The following is a 14,667-nucleotide window of genomic DNA, read 5'->3' as shown; positions in this document are numbered from 1 at the left end:
AATCTTGATACAGTGTTGCACATTCGAAACCTCCAAACGATCCCCATCGACACAAAACTCTTTCAAGGATATAAACTTAAGCAGGACGTTACTGGTCAAAACTATGATTAAAATGTTTTATTATCTGTGGCTCTTAACATCGTTTCTAAAGCGTATTTATTTGTGTGATGAATTACAGAAGAACTTTTGCGTGTTATAACACAGGTTAGTGCTCATTTTGCAATAGCTATGAGCAAAAAATGTCTGCACATGTCCATAAAAATGAGCGGGCATTACAGGCCGCAAATGTCGGCATCTCCGTCAGCGCCGCCCGCCACGCTTCTCCCGATCTCTCGGCTGAAGATCGAAATGAACGCACGGTATTATAATGGGATTGAGATACGAAACTCTCGGATCTGGATCCGGATTTTCGGATACGGAACTTTTGGATCCGGATTTTTCTGATCCGGATCCGTTTGGCCATCTGACACCCTAGCATTCGAACTTGGGCTTTGGCTTCGTAACATGCTACATTAGCCACTACTGCAAATGGCAAATATTATATCCATACAACGTACGGAAATGAATTGAGGAGAAAAATATGACATCACAAAAAAATCATAGTTTAAGTATCCCTTATCTATTGCTACAATATTGGATTCCAAGCACGATACGTAGATAAGTAAATATGATAAGACTCGTTATCATAACGTAATTCTTATCACGTTCATGTGAGACATTTTATCGAACTTTCGGTCATAAGATGTATTCCAACGATAAAACCTTTGTTTTAGAAGACAGGAGAACAGCTTTCTGCAACAAATCACTATTCCGTTTAATTAGTGGAAGTAATTGGAGCTATTGAAGATGCAAATGCGAACAGGCCTCCTTTACTTGTTCTTCGTATTATCCCTGGCAGGAATGACCGTCATTGGTAAGTGTGTTTTCGTTATTTGCGATAGCTATCTTCTCGTTAAATGCACGATTAGTTTATATTGTACGTTCATGTTCAAATACTTTCAATCAATGTTTCATCAATGATAATTAGTAGAGCCTGCATTTTGCAACATTAACGTGTAAAAGTGCACATAAATATGTAGCAAAATATTGTAAAATACGTCGTTAAGTTCTAGTACCATTTAAATGTTTAATTCCGGCAATAGTAGTTATTGTACATTTTCACTAATTTTCAAGATTTTCAACATTTTGATAAATTATGTGTACAGGCTATTTGACCACACCGTAGTGTTCAAAATAAAATATGTGCTGGGGGATTTTCCGCCTTCGAGATTGGGGATTTTAGAAGTGACGTGACATTGTACTCAATTATCAAGTCATCTTAAGATCGCAATCAACTATCACAAAATCATTGGAATGGATTGATTTAGTGTGTTTTACTTAACTTTTTACAACTTCTAACTAATCGCGAAGATGAGGAATGATATGATGAAACTGATGAAGGAACGAACAAGTTTTCTCGGGTTACCCGCCATCATTCTCTGATAACGCTCGAAAGGTTGAACGCCAACGCCGCCTTAACCTGCATGGTAATCCGAGAACACTTGTTCGAGTCACGTCGTTAGGAAAGCTATAAATTCTTACTTTTGATTAAGGAACCATCACAAACAACATTCATGCCAACGCCGGGATTCGAACCCGGGACCTCTGGAATCGTAGCATGCGGTGATAACCACTCCGCCACGGAGGCCGGCACAAAATTATTTATTTCTCTTGAGTTATGTGTGTAGACATGGAAACGTCAACCAAACGTAGGAATGAAATGTTGTATATGTTTGAGGGAAGGAATAAATGAGTAGAGATGGTATCGAGACGAAACTCTGCAGAGTATCAGTCTCTTCTCGAGTTGTGAATGCCTCTCTGGTTCTAGATTTCGCTTGTTGTCAGGTCCGCACCCCCAATATTCATCTCAATTAATAATAACAAGAATAACAACACAGAATTTCACGTTCATTAAAGTACATAATGCAATAATGTGATCTGCTCCTCCATTTTCAATGGTGATGGACTTCAAAGTGCAGGTCCTGTCTAGATTAACATCTGTTTTATATAAACACAACTTTCCTCCTTTCTGTTTTATTCTTATATCATATTTTTCTCAACTGTTACTGTATTTCTGTACACTGTTGGTAGTACATATATATCTCCAAGGGTGCCTGCAGAGAGGGAGGGGCAGAGGAGGCACTTGTCCTCCTGAGATATCAGAAGTGCTTGAATGAGGGGAGATAGCGAAATTTTTGTAAAGCAATCCCCCCAGCTGTCTCATTGTTACCATAAATAATAATTATTATAATATCATCCATGCTGCTGTCGGTATACAGTTAAATAAATATATAAATAAGGGTGTATTATGTAAACATCGTGCCCCTCATTGGTACATCCTCACCCCAACATGGACCCCCAGCTTTCAAATCCTGGAATATTTATACTCTGCCCACTATTTTCAATAACATACACAGTGTGCCACGACACACACACTTTCACAGAAGGTCGTTGTTTGAATGAGTTTATTTGACATCACTTTTCTGCAACACAGAAGTTCAAAATGAATGCTTGACATTATTCTATGTTCAATTGGTCAATTCACAATATATTACTGTGTTGTACATTGAGAATAATTATAAACTATTACAGCACACAGAAAAATGTTAATATTTTAATAAACAAACATTACAATGCTCTTCTATTTGTTTGAGTTTGTTTTTAAGTCCACTTTATGCACAGAAGACTAATCGCGATTGAACCTACATTTGTAAGTGGGATCCAAACCACTATGTGCCTCCACTGGCTACTGGGTATCATATCCAGGACCCTTTGATTACAAGGTGATGATGTGTTGTAATGATGATGCATGTGTTATAAATGTAATGGAATGCCATTATGAAGTATTATTTTAAAACTGAAATTATTAACATTTCCAGTCATTATTTGGTAAATTGTACATATATTACATCATAATTACATCATACACAATAACTTTTTTTAAATAATTAGTACATATAAACTTGACATGGCTTCTAGAAGTTGTTATATTGTGAATGAAGGGAGCAAGAAAATCTTACAAAATCCACATTTGAAATGGAAATGTTAGCTGGTGGATGCCTAGGGCTAGCTGGGAGCATGGTCCTATGTTTACACTGTAACAATGAGACAGATGGAGGGATGCTTTGCATAAATTTGGCTAGCGGGGGTATACCACTCCCACATCCCTCTCACTTCGAGCATTGACCAAATCTATTTCTTTTCAAGTAGACAAAAATATTAATCTAATAGGGTGCCACTCCTTTAGTGTAGCCCGAAGACAGCGTCGCCAAAGGACAGGGTCTCCGAAAGGCAGCATCACCAAAGGACAGGGTTTCCAAAAGACAATGTCGACAAAGGACACAGTCTCCGAAAGGAAGCATCGCCAAAGGACAGGGTCTCGGTGCCACTCCTTGAGTTATGCTTATGGGTAGTTGTGTGTGTACCAAACGGAAAGAAGAGTGTGCTTGTATATATTTCTCATGCCACTGTATCAATATTGAATGCCATGCACTGAATCTTACCATGGATGTATACAGAAGGTGACATATTAGCATCAACTTTTCCCAAAAGAATATCACCCTGCAAATATGTGTTTATTAAACACTTCAATTTTCATACCCATTTTTCATTAACATTTCAAGATCATTTAAGAAAACAATTTTGTGAATTTATTTTTATCCCCACTAAGAAAGTTCATTGCAAACAGCTATGAGAATAATAATAGCCAATTATCATCTTGCAGGGCTGTACTACATGCTCACTGGAAGAGGGGAAAAAATTAGCGCAGCATGGTAAGTGACCTATCTTTGTGCATTAAAGAATCTGTAGTGTGTGTCCAAAGAAGTAGTAAATTGAGTAGAAAAGTAAGTAATCAACAATTTGTGTAATTGTTCATAAACACTGATAAATTTTAAACTATTTGTTGAGTTTCTCCGTTGATAGATCTACACTAGTGGTGATGATGGATGATGATGGCAATGAAGTGGATGAAGCAATGCACATCAGTATTTTCATGATTCAGCCTGCTTTTGAATCCGAGATATTTATCTCTAACCAACATCCCGCGGTGGCTCAGTCGGTAACGCGTCTGACTACCATGCTAAAGGTCCCGGGTTCGATCCCCGGCCGGTTCAAATCCGGGAACTTTTCTAACGGTGGAAGCGGCCCCGGCGCACACCCAGCGTCGAATAACATGGGTACCTGGGGAAACCTGGGGGGTAAAGGCGGTCAGGGGCGTGGTGCTGATCACATCACCCCCACTCACGACCGGATCAAGAAAGTGTGGGGCGTTACCCCCACACCCCCTATACGCCTTCATGGCGTGGTGCTAAGCACAGGGGAACACTTTACTTTTTTAACATCCCACTATGCTCCATGCAATTGATGAAATTGAGAGTTCAATTATCATGGATAAGAGAAAAACTTTTTACATTTCAAATTGATGTTGTCTAAAATGTGAAATTATGTGTAAAATTTATTATTTTATGTCACCCATTTCAACCAACAGATTCGCAGAGATTGTTGTAATAGAGTGGAAGGAATATGGAAAAATTCATAAAAATACAAATCTCAAGGAACAAATATACTAGAGATGGGACTGATTGACAGTAATTTTCAACCTTTATTGGCATTATCAGTATATTGAATTATTAAAACTGCTGTTAAATTTACTGATCTGATATTCTAGATAATAGTCTGTAACTGGTTTCCACAAATCTCTATTTTGTTACTACCTTATGATAAGAGGAGAACACAGGTCCTAGGTTCGCATCCTGGATAATGTTTGGATTTTTCATTGTATTTGTTTCTTCATCTGTTCCATCAATTCACTATTAATTTCTATTGTTGTAATTAACCTCATAGAAGAGTGACATGAAATAAACCAAAATACAATAAAAGATAAATCATCCTTATGACTGCAGAGTTCTTGAAAATGACATAGAAGCTTTCATGCTTTACTAAATATGCAGTTCTTGCACATAAGACAGAACCCATCAGAGCCACTGCTCATATAGTTAAGGAGGTGTACAGTGGTGGAAAAAAGTTCTTCCCCATAAGACTTTAATGGCAGTTAATAATGCCGGATAGGTAGGCAACACACATTGCACCGTTAGGTGATCGGGTGATTCTGTCTGTCTCGAAAGCAACTCGTATTTCATGCAATAGCCAACAGACACAGGAAATGTAGGAAAGTCACGTGAATTGTCAAGCCAGGTCGCAGAACCGACAGAGCTACACGTTATATCTCTGAAAATGATTCGCCTAAAAACGTTGAACGAAACGCTAAAATAATTCTTGCCTTAATTACATAGCCTACTATACCATATGTGCCGCAGTAGCTCAGTCATTAGGGCGTTTTATTACCATGCGAGAGATCTGGGTTCGATCACCGATGGGGGAGAATCGGGATTTTGTCCACATGTTCAAGCGGCTCCGGTGCCCACCCAGCATTGCATAAAGTGGGTACCTGGAGGAAACTCGGGGGGGGGGGGGTAAGGTGGCCAGGGGAGTGGTGTTGATCACATCATCCCCACTTTCGGCCTGATCAAGAAAGCTTGGGGCCTTATCTCCAAACCCCCTACACGCCTTCATGGCTTGGTGCAAAGCACAAGGTAGCACTTTGCTTTTTAATTTACTATATACATCCCGATTTTGTCAGAACAGAACTTCCCAATCTCTACGTGGGCTTTCTTCCAAGTTCCGTAGGGATGTGAATAGAGGCTCCAATTTTTCTTGACACAATTCATACATGTTATATTTCGTTATAAGAACAACAGCTGATATCCTTTGTGTGCATGTGTGTGTGAGTGGGGGGGGGGGGGTATAATCCAAACATGTATACGTTCATATTTACTATGTGCGAATTACTCACAACATTAACAATATAAATTCAGTTTTACTTACGTTTTTTGCGAGTATAGTTCGATCTTCAATTACGACGTTTCGATCCTGTTGACTATGGAAGAAATATTTTGACTAAGCTAAGACCCTATGAATTGCTTATAACCTGAAGAAGAGAGAAGTTATCTCTCGAAACGTCATAATTGAAGATCGAACTATACTCGCAAAAAATGTAAGTAAAACTGAATTTATAGTGAGGTGATCATTTTCCCACTACTCCATTCTCAGAAATAAATCTCAATTCCACACACTGAAAATGTAGCACTTTCTACATCTTATCATGCAAATATCTAGTAGCAAAGTAACGTGTGGAAAGAGAAAAATTAACGATTTGTAATGGCACTCTGGAAATTTCGTAGTTTTTCTTTCCAATTTGAACTGATATTCATAATATTCATTAACAATCCCAATATTGACTAAAGAATAGCTTAGTTGTTCTGCTACTTTCAATTCTTCATTAGCGTAGTCACCGTAACTCTCGCTCTCTCTCTATCTTAGCCTTCCCCATGGCGCAGTAGTAGCGGCGTTGCCTTGTAATCAAGGAGTCCCGGGTTGGATACCTGGTGGAGACACATAGTGGTTCGGATCCCACTTTTAAACTGTAGATGCAGTCCCGATTAGCCTTACTGTGCATAAAGTGGACTTAAAATACCAAATGAAAATAAAAATAAAAATCACCGTAACTCTCTACAAAGCCAGAGGATTCAGGTTCGAAACCTGTTGAGGCTTATATGTAGCATTGCATTCCTATCATTACCCATCATCTTCATCAACGCTATTATCGCTAGAGGTAAAAATGCAACACAAAATAACCCAAACATAAGCTTGGAATCAATCTGAATATTGGTTATGTTGGATATGTGGTAGAATTGTCTTAAAAATCACTTCCTGTGATGTAATAGGTTTTTTTATTAGAGACCATTTGTATAATACATATCATTGTTGCGAACAATAAGTAGTTTCACGTTCACCACACTCTTTGGTTGTTTAGAAATCATAAGGAAGAAGGGTCTCTAAATTTCCGCTTTCACATGTCAATTAAACTTTAACATAAGTTCAGTGTAGGTCACAAAAGAGATTTACATATTGTTATGATATCTTTTAAATGTCACAAAATCTAATTCCAATAGCGATTACATAATGGATGAGCAGCCACTTAATTTAACCCCCCCAAAATTCCCATTTTATTACTAAATTATAAATTAGCATATCAGATGGTTTACCTATTCATAATATGCGCCGCTTTGGTGCACTTTGTGGATTGTTTCGTTGGTTGGTTGTTTTAATTAATGTTGCATTAATCAACATCAGGTTGCGGCAGACAAAGTGGAGGGAAAATGACAATGAAGCAGAATGAGGGACCCTTGGTTCTCGATTAAATAAACTCTTCCTACATGTAACTGAATCGCTGCGTGAAATTGCTGAAAATGTAATTTATTAATTTCTTAATTTTGATTATTTTATATTGCTTTTTAGCACTTGCGTCAACTAAGGTGATGAGGATGATTAATGAAGTTATGAAATGGATGATAGGACATGATGATCCATGCCTTACACAAAATTCTAAGTTAGGACTAATGAATATCAATTCGTCTTATGATTTGTCAAGTAAATGTTTTTAACTCCAATTTTTTTCAAGGAGTTCTGGGTTGACAGCATGTGTGTTGTGAAATGATGATTTGATGAAATCCACCACTTCAGTGAACTTTCTTGACAATGACTCTAATATCAGTAAAGAAAACATTTCCTTACGAATAGTTGTTGTTAAGAAACCAATGCTTGAAACTTTTCTGGAGGTCTCACGGCACTCAGCTGTTCCTTAAGGCTGGGCCTGGGGGTATGACTCACGCTGCTGTCAATACTCAATCGTTCTCGAGAAGCCAGGTTCACCAGGCAAACTTAAGCGATGACTATGATATTTGCGTTGCATAGACAACAGGTTTTAAGATGTTACGATATCGTAGTTCACGTGGCCCACAAACTACTTTCTCTGACTGTACATATGCTCACTCTACATGCCAGTTTGTGTCAGTATCAGAAAGCGTAGGTAGGTACACATTTTGTTTCATGTCTTCCAGGTTTTTGTCAGAAGCAACTCCATATATGTGGAGCAGTCTTGGTGTTGGCCTAACAGTCTCTCTCTCTGTGGTAGGAGCAGCTTCGTAAGTACTGTTAGGTTATGTATGATATTGACACACATTGAAAAATTGAATTCTATTTTACTTATTAGTTGAACATTGAGTTCAGTGGAATGTTTACATATTATTCTGGGGATGGATAATATTTTTTCCTACAGTATTTTGCATTAGTACATGTTTGCACTCTACAATGATGACATAATTGTGCCTTATGAATATATTTAAACAATTCAAGTTCCTTTCATCTTGAAACTTTTACTCTTTCCAAATCTTATTACTTGTGTAGTTCAAAATTTATTGGAATAGATGGAAGACATCCAGAACAATATTGCTAGACTGGAACTTCTGTTTTGTAATAACAAAGTAAGTGGCTGTACACAAGCCTTCTTCCAGTGAAATTTTGTTCCTGCATGTGACTAAAGTTAATGTGGTATTTTACAGAGGAATTTATACGACTGGAGTTAGTATAATGGGTGCTGGTGTAAATGCACCACGGATAAAAACCAAAAATCTTGTATCCATTATATTTTGTGAAGCTGTTGCAATATATGGTCTTATTACAGCAATCATTCTTGCAGGGAATTTCCAGGTGAGCATTAGTTGTTACCTTAACTAAAAGAAACACACAAAATATTTGTTATTGCTACGAACATTCTCATAAATAACAGTTCCATTTTTTCTTTATGAGGAAACAACCTAGGAGAAACTTATATGTAGTCTAAGGAAAATTGTGGATTTTTGCAAAAATTATGTTAGTGCAGCTCTAGCATTTTGTATTGCAAATGCCTATGATAATAATTCAAAGTACCTTTAATCTGGACTCTGCATTTCCTTTTGATTACTATTTAAGACAATAAAGTGTTCAAAAGTTTCAGCACATAACGAGATTCAAATTTACTATTCAAATCTGGACAATGTGAGAGTCTGAATAAAAAATATGTGCATCTCATTCTTTTTAAATGTATTAACAGTATAACAACACTCACAGAAACCCAATTATTTTACTAGGAGATTTTAAGAGAGGACTACGAGGACAAAAAGCGATATCATATACCTATGATGAATGGATATATAAACTTTGCAGCAGGACTCAGCGTGGGGACTGTCAACCTGGTTTGTGGTCTGTGTGTAGGAATTGTTGGTAAGATGCTGCCATTTATTTCTGAAGTAATCTCGGAGGATCTGCTTTGACTTCAAGCAAATTTAGATTGAAATTAAGTATTTACGAAGATTATGAAGATTAACATTCAATGCTCACGGAATTTCCACTTTGAGCACTGACTATAGACACACTATGTCCCAGGAATCTGAAAACAAGCATGGATGGGGCAGATATTTGCACAACTTTGCTCCACCCACTCACTTTCTTCCCTCCACCATTATGCTTGGCATTGCTCCACAGACTCCTGGGACATAATATATGAGGGAGGATCAATACTTAATGTAGCAAATCCATTCACTCATCCTTTACTTTTATGCCGTAAATCCTCTCTCTTAAAGAACCTGCTTGTGAAATGCACACACACACAAACAAATCAAAGCAGGAGAACTAAAGTTGAAGTTTCAGTTTTTTTAAGCAAACGGTCAGGTTCTTAGAGGGAAGTGAAATTTTCATATTCTCCCTCCCTTCAAGTGTAGTTAGAAGGGGGAAAAAATCTGCACAAAATGTATCCTTCAGCAAGTTGCCATGGCCCCTACAAAAATCAAAGCGAACACAAATATGTAATCCTGCTACATATTAATAATTGTGAAAGTGTCATGTTGAAATTTTTTCACAGTTCATCATGCATCTGCTGGGTAGGAAAATTTTACAAGAAGTACAACATAGACCACTCTTTGAGAAAATATTACATTTGATAGAATTTTTTGAATGCTTGAGGGAGAGGGTTTGGTGAGTCAGCATTCCTGAACAAAAAAGAATGTCTGTGCTGGAAAAGATGGCAAAATATAGTACTCATTACTGTAGATAAAGAAGACATAACACTGCCTCTTGGTCATATCCCCTCCCCCTTTATGGAAATCCTGGTCACCCTACTCATCTCAATGACAAGTAAAAGATGCAATCTGTTGTCACATTACTTCAATAATATTCTGTATTTATGCTGCACTTATTCTGATAATCCTACCTAAATTAAACTGTTATTTATTACACCAAGTTGAAAACTGAGAATTGTGGTCAAGTTTGAACTTGTTACTTGATATAAAGAGAATGTGAAAACAAAGCAAATATAGTTCAGTAATGAGCTGGAAAATCTATCTAAAATGTTAACAATATTAGAAATGGTTGAAATTAAGTAGGCAATTACTATATACAAGTTTACATCTATTAGGGTCTCTTATGCTCATACAAATTATAATCTAATTTTCTACCGCTCAAAAATTTTAATTTATCAAAACATTGCAATAATTATATTCAATAAAATGTTATGTAATTTATTTTCAGATTAGTAACAAAATGGAATGATGGAAGCAAAGTGAAAAGGAAGTGAGGAGAAGTATTCATGACCTTCACCAAAGATATCATGTTAGATTTTGCCTAGAGTCACTGAGGAATATCATAGAAAAATCCTAGTCAGGAAGGCTGACTGCTGCAACCAGCAACTTCCTCTCACCAAAACATATTCAGTATCTCACATTTTCTTCTATTATTTCATTTCTTTGTCACTTCTCGTAACTTTCATTTGCTCAAACATACATCCAATTCATTCAAAATAATTTGCTATGTTGTTGGATACAGATCATGAGTTAGCATATTCTCCTGCAGGTTCTGGAGCAGCCCTGGCTGATGCAGCAAATGCTTCTCTTTTTATAAGAATCCTCATCGTGGAAATTTTTGGAAGTGCCATCGGACTTTTTGGCCTTATTGTTGGGATTTATATGGTGAGAATATATCACGTGGTAATGTTAGCAGTTCTTTTTTAATATGCCGGACCCTGTGGCCGAGTGGTTAGCACATCGCGCTGCTATGCCAAGGGTCCCGGGTTCGAATCCCGGTCGGGCTTGGTTGTTTGTGAATGTTCATTCATCAATTTCATCATTTCATCACTCATCCCCATCTTCCCAAATTAGCCAAGAGGCACAAAACGTGAAGTAAAATAAACTAAATGAATCAATCAATCTTTTTTAATACATGTATATCTACGTACAATGATTACTTTTTTAAAAACAAGTATTAAATATGATACTCTCACTCAACTGAAAGCAACTATGTAGCAAAATGGTCATAATATCTCTTTCACAGTCAAGTTAGTTAGGTTTTGATGCTTACTTGTATTTACTACTCTTTCTCAAAAAACTGGGGAAGAAAAGAATAAGTTTCCAGTTTCATCAACTTAAACATACTCCCTAGTTCAATTTACTAAATTTAACCTTTTGAGCCCCAAGGCCATTTTCACAAATAAGCCTCACGGTCCCGAGCCGATTTTGAGCAAAATGCAGAGTTTCAATTAAATGAGTGTAGATCGGAGACTAATTGCCCTAGAGAGATGAGTGATATACCGTTGTACGCAGAATGAACCAGAGATTCAGACTATATGAAATTTATGCAAATTCGGCGTACATATGGAGGGGGAAAGGGGGGAAATCCTCTGAAAATACTTTTTTTTAAAAAAAATGGGGTTTCGCCCCCCTCCCGCCCCCTCGAAAAAAGTACATGACAATGTCAACATGCACATGAAAATCATCGCTGACATGTAAGGAACACAAAAATATTTGCATTATCATCATATGACCAATGTAACTTGAGTTGTACATCCCAAAAGGAATGGTCGGCACTCCACTGATTCAAGCTTCAAAATGCAGCGGTACCTTGAAATGACTTTAGCTCAGAGACTATTTGCCCTGGAGATATGAACTATACACCGTTGTACGCAGAATGAATCACAGATACAGACGATATATAATTTATGCACATTTGGCGTATATATGGAGGGAGACAGAGGGGAAATCCTCTAAAATACTTTTCTTTAAAAAAAATGGCGTCCCCCCCCGAAAAAAATGTCAAAATGCAAAATTTATGCAAATTTGGCGTATATATGGAGGGGGAAGGGAGAAAACCCCCAAAAATTATTTTAAAAAATTGTTGAAATCTTTGAAATTTATATTTTCCCTTGAAAAGAGATTCAAAAGAGAAGTCCCTTTTCCCACCTTTTCACCTCCATTTTCATGAAGAAAAAAAAAGGTGCAAGAAACATTTCTGTTAAATACATGTGTTAGGAACAATATAAAAAAAATCAAAATTCTAGCCAAAAATAGAAAAGTTATAACGTAAAAACTACGACCTTGACACAGCGTCTCGATCGAGATGCTTGGGACCGTGAGGGTTACTTTTACGTATCTCGATCGAGATGCTTGGGATCCAAAAGGTTAAACTGTAAATTTCTTTCCTGGGGGCAAGGTTCACAATCTATCAGCTTCTAATTTTATTTTCAGTAAATATCCACACAGCAGCAGAAAACAACATGCTTATTCAGCAAAAGCATGCCTTGAACATTAACAATGGAATCTATTTTTAAAAAACTGCTGCCACCCACACATACTTTTACTCGAATAACGAGTTGTGTTCATCAGTAGTACAAAAGTTTGGGTAGATATGGGAAAACACAGTGAACATTTATTTGGCTTGCTACTTAGATTGATTTTGTTAATTTCTACACTACCTCTTGCATTAAGGGGTTATGATTTAATACATTAATTCAGTATCCAACTGAATCGCAGATACAACCTCAATAAGTTTCCGTTTATAAAATGTCTGTTGTATCAATGTGAGCAGGGAATTACGACAGATTTTGCATAAATCCAAACACTTAATGCAGGGGCTAGCACAAATCAATTTGCACTGGATTACAGGCTGCTGTTAGTTTTCACCTTGCTTTCTTGTGCGGAGCAAATAATCCGACTTGGTACATTGACCCAGTAGAGTGGAGATGCGTATGCTCTTATTCCATATGTTGGACTTTAGTTACAAACAATTTGCATTAAGTAACATGCTGAGAAAGAGAAACCACGAGTCAGCCCCACTGGTGCAGTTTCACAATTGAACCTCCACACGACAACTACCATCATGGTGAAAGCATCACGTGGTGGACAGACAAAATGTATGCAATACAATACTCTTGAAGTGGAAAATGTAAAATCTGGGAACATAAAATCAGGTTTCTACTGTATATTGCTTTGTGTAACCTATGTTATCTTGTTAATTTAGACATTTACATCTTAATTATTCAATTTCAGACATCAAGAGTGAAGAGTTAATGGAACCTGATGTTCCCAGCAAAAAGTGAAACAATTCCACTTATTTAGAAAGTATTCTCTGGTTGGAATAAATATATTTGAAAACCAATTTTTCATATTGTAATGTAGTACCCATCTTCTAAAATAAATCCATTCATAAATAATTTTCAAGAATATTAATGGTGGTGATTTATTTATGTACCCATCTTAAACCATGTTCCTTTATCATGCAATGTTAATTAGACATTATCCACTGTCTAGTGTTTTTGCTTATACTTATTCTAACACTACATTTCGAGAGAGCACCTCTTCTGTCGTCTTCAGGTAAACAAATGAAGGGCTTGGGTGTAAAACATGGTAAGTGACATTTTGGTAATTTTTGAGTTACAAAGTAAAATGTGCCATCCTTAAATTTCGAGTGTAATTGCCACGTCATGCAAATTGCATTGGACTCAGTGAAGCCTTGTGAAATTGGTAAACACAACACGAAAACAATTTATCTACAGCATAGCTTCTAATAACCTTTTTTCTTAATGAACTCAGAAATTACCGAAATGTCACTTACCATGTTTTACACCCGAGCCCTGCAAATTTCTTTTTGTCTGAAGTAACTAATTTTAAGATAGATTGCTTTATTCAGTGGGAAACTACTGAAAGATTTAATCTTCCTACAGTACTATCTACCCTAGAATTGAACACACACTTTACTATTGAAATAAATTTTAAACATGAACTTTATATAGTCTCCCCTGCATTAAAATTAGGATGTGAATGCAATGTACAACACAGAATGAAAATAAAATGCCACGAAGGACTATCACAACTTTTCAGGATATATCATTGCTGTTGTCAGAATAAAAGAAGGGAAGGTAAAAAGTTAACAACACTCCAAGCAAACAGTGTTTTTTAATCCTTCCTTCTTTTATTCTGGTGACAAGGATAAGAAGTCTCCAAAACATCCATGGTCTTTTATTTTCATACAGTGTTGTGTGCCATATTTGTGTCCTTGTTTTCTGCATGGGGCATCCTTTCATACTTTAAGCAATGAAATTTAAGAGTATATTTGCTGACAAGACACTTTCCAGTGTCTTCCAGAGTCTCGACAGTGTATGAATTATTCAAAATGTCAGAAGTGAGTAACTTTGCAGCAAAATGTGTGATGAAAAATTTATTTCCTTAAAAAAGGAGCAAACTTCCCATTGCAACACCTCCATAAATCAATCTAATAGTATTTACTGCTAACAGTTGTAAATGTTATAACATATAACATAAATATTTTCTCTTAAAATATTCTTATTCATTTTATGTAATTGTTACCACACATAATCAATTGTATTTAAATAATTGCCCTTCACCATGGCCATGCAGTCTAAGG

At 36.7% G+C, this 14,667-nt stretch overlaps 1 protein-coding gene across 2 annotated transcripts; it reads left to right on the top strand.

Annotated features, from left to right (window-relative positions):
* The first annotated feature begins 752 nt into the window (after positions 1–752).
* LOC145984343 (V-type proton ATPase 21 kDa proteolipid subunit c''-like) lies at positions 753–13,460 on the top strand. Of its 2 annotated transcripts, XM_083117998.1 has the most exons (7): positions 753–913; positions 3,764–3,812; positions 8,001–8,084; positions 8,502–8,649; positions 9,069–9,201; positions 10,825–10,940; positions 13,293–13,436. In XM_083117998.1, exons 1-7 carry the CDS (start codon positions 847–849, stop codon positions 13,311–13,313), a joined length of 618 nt encoding a protein of 205 aa, XP_082974124.1. In that variant the 5' UTR covers positions 753–846; the 3' UTR covers positions 13,314–13,436. The 2 variants fall into 2 exon arrangements, with proteins under 2 accessions (XP_082974124.1, XP_082974125.1); XM_083117999.1 differs by lacking the exon at positions 10,825–10,940 and having other exon boundaries at positions 13,293–13,460.
* The last annotated feature ends 1,207 nt before the right edge of the window (positions 13,461–14,667 follow it).

The sequence above is a fragment of the Lepisma saccharinum genome, chromosome 2 (genome assembly GCF_977018435.1).
Source record: "Lepisma saccharinum chromosome 2, izLepSacc3.1, whole genome shotgun sequence".
In the NCBI taxonomy this organism is placed as follows: domain Eukaryota; kingdom Metazoa; phylum Arthropoda; class Insecta; order Zygentoma; family Lepismatidae; genus Lepisma; species Lepisma saccharinum.
This window is presented reverse-complemented; position numbering and strand designations above follow the sequence as displayed.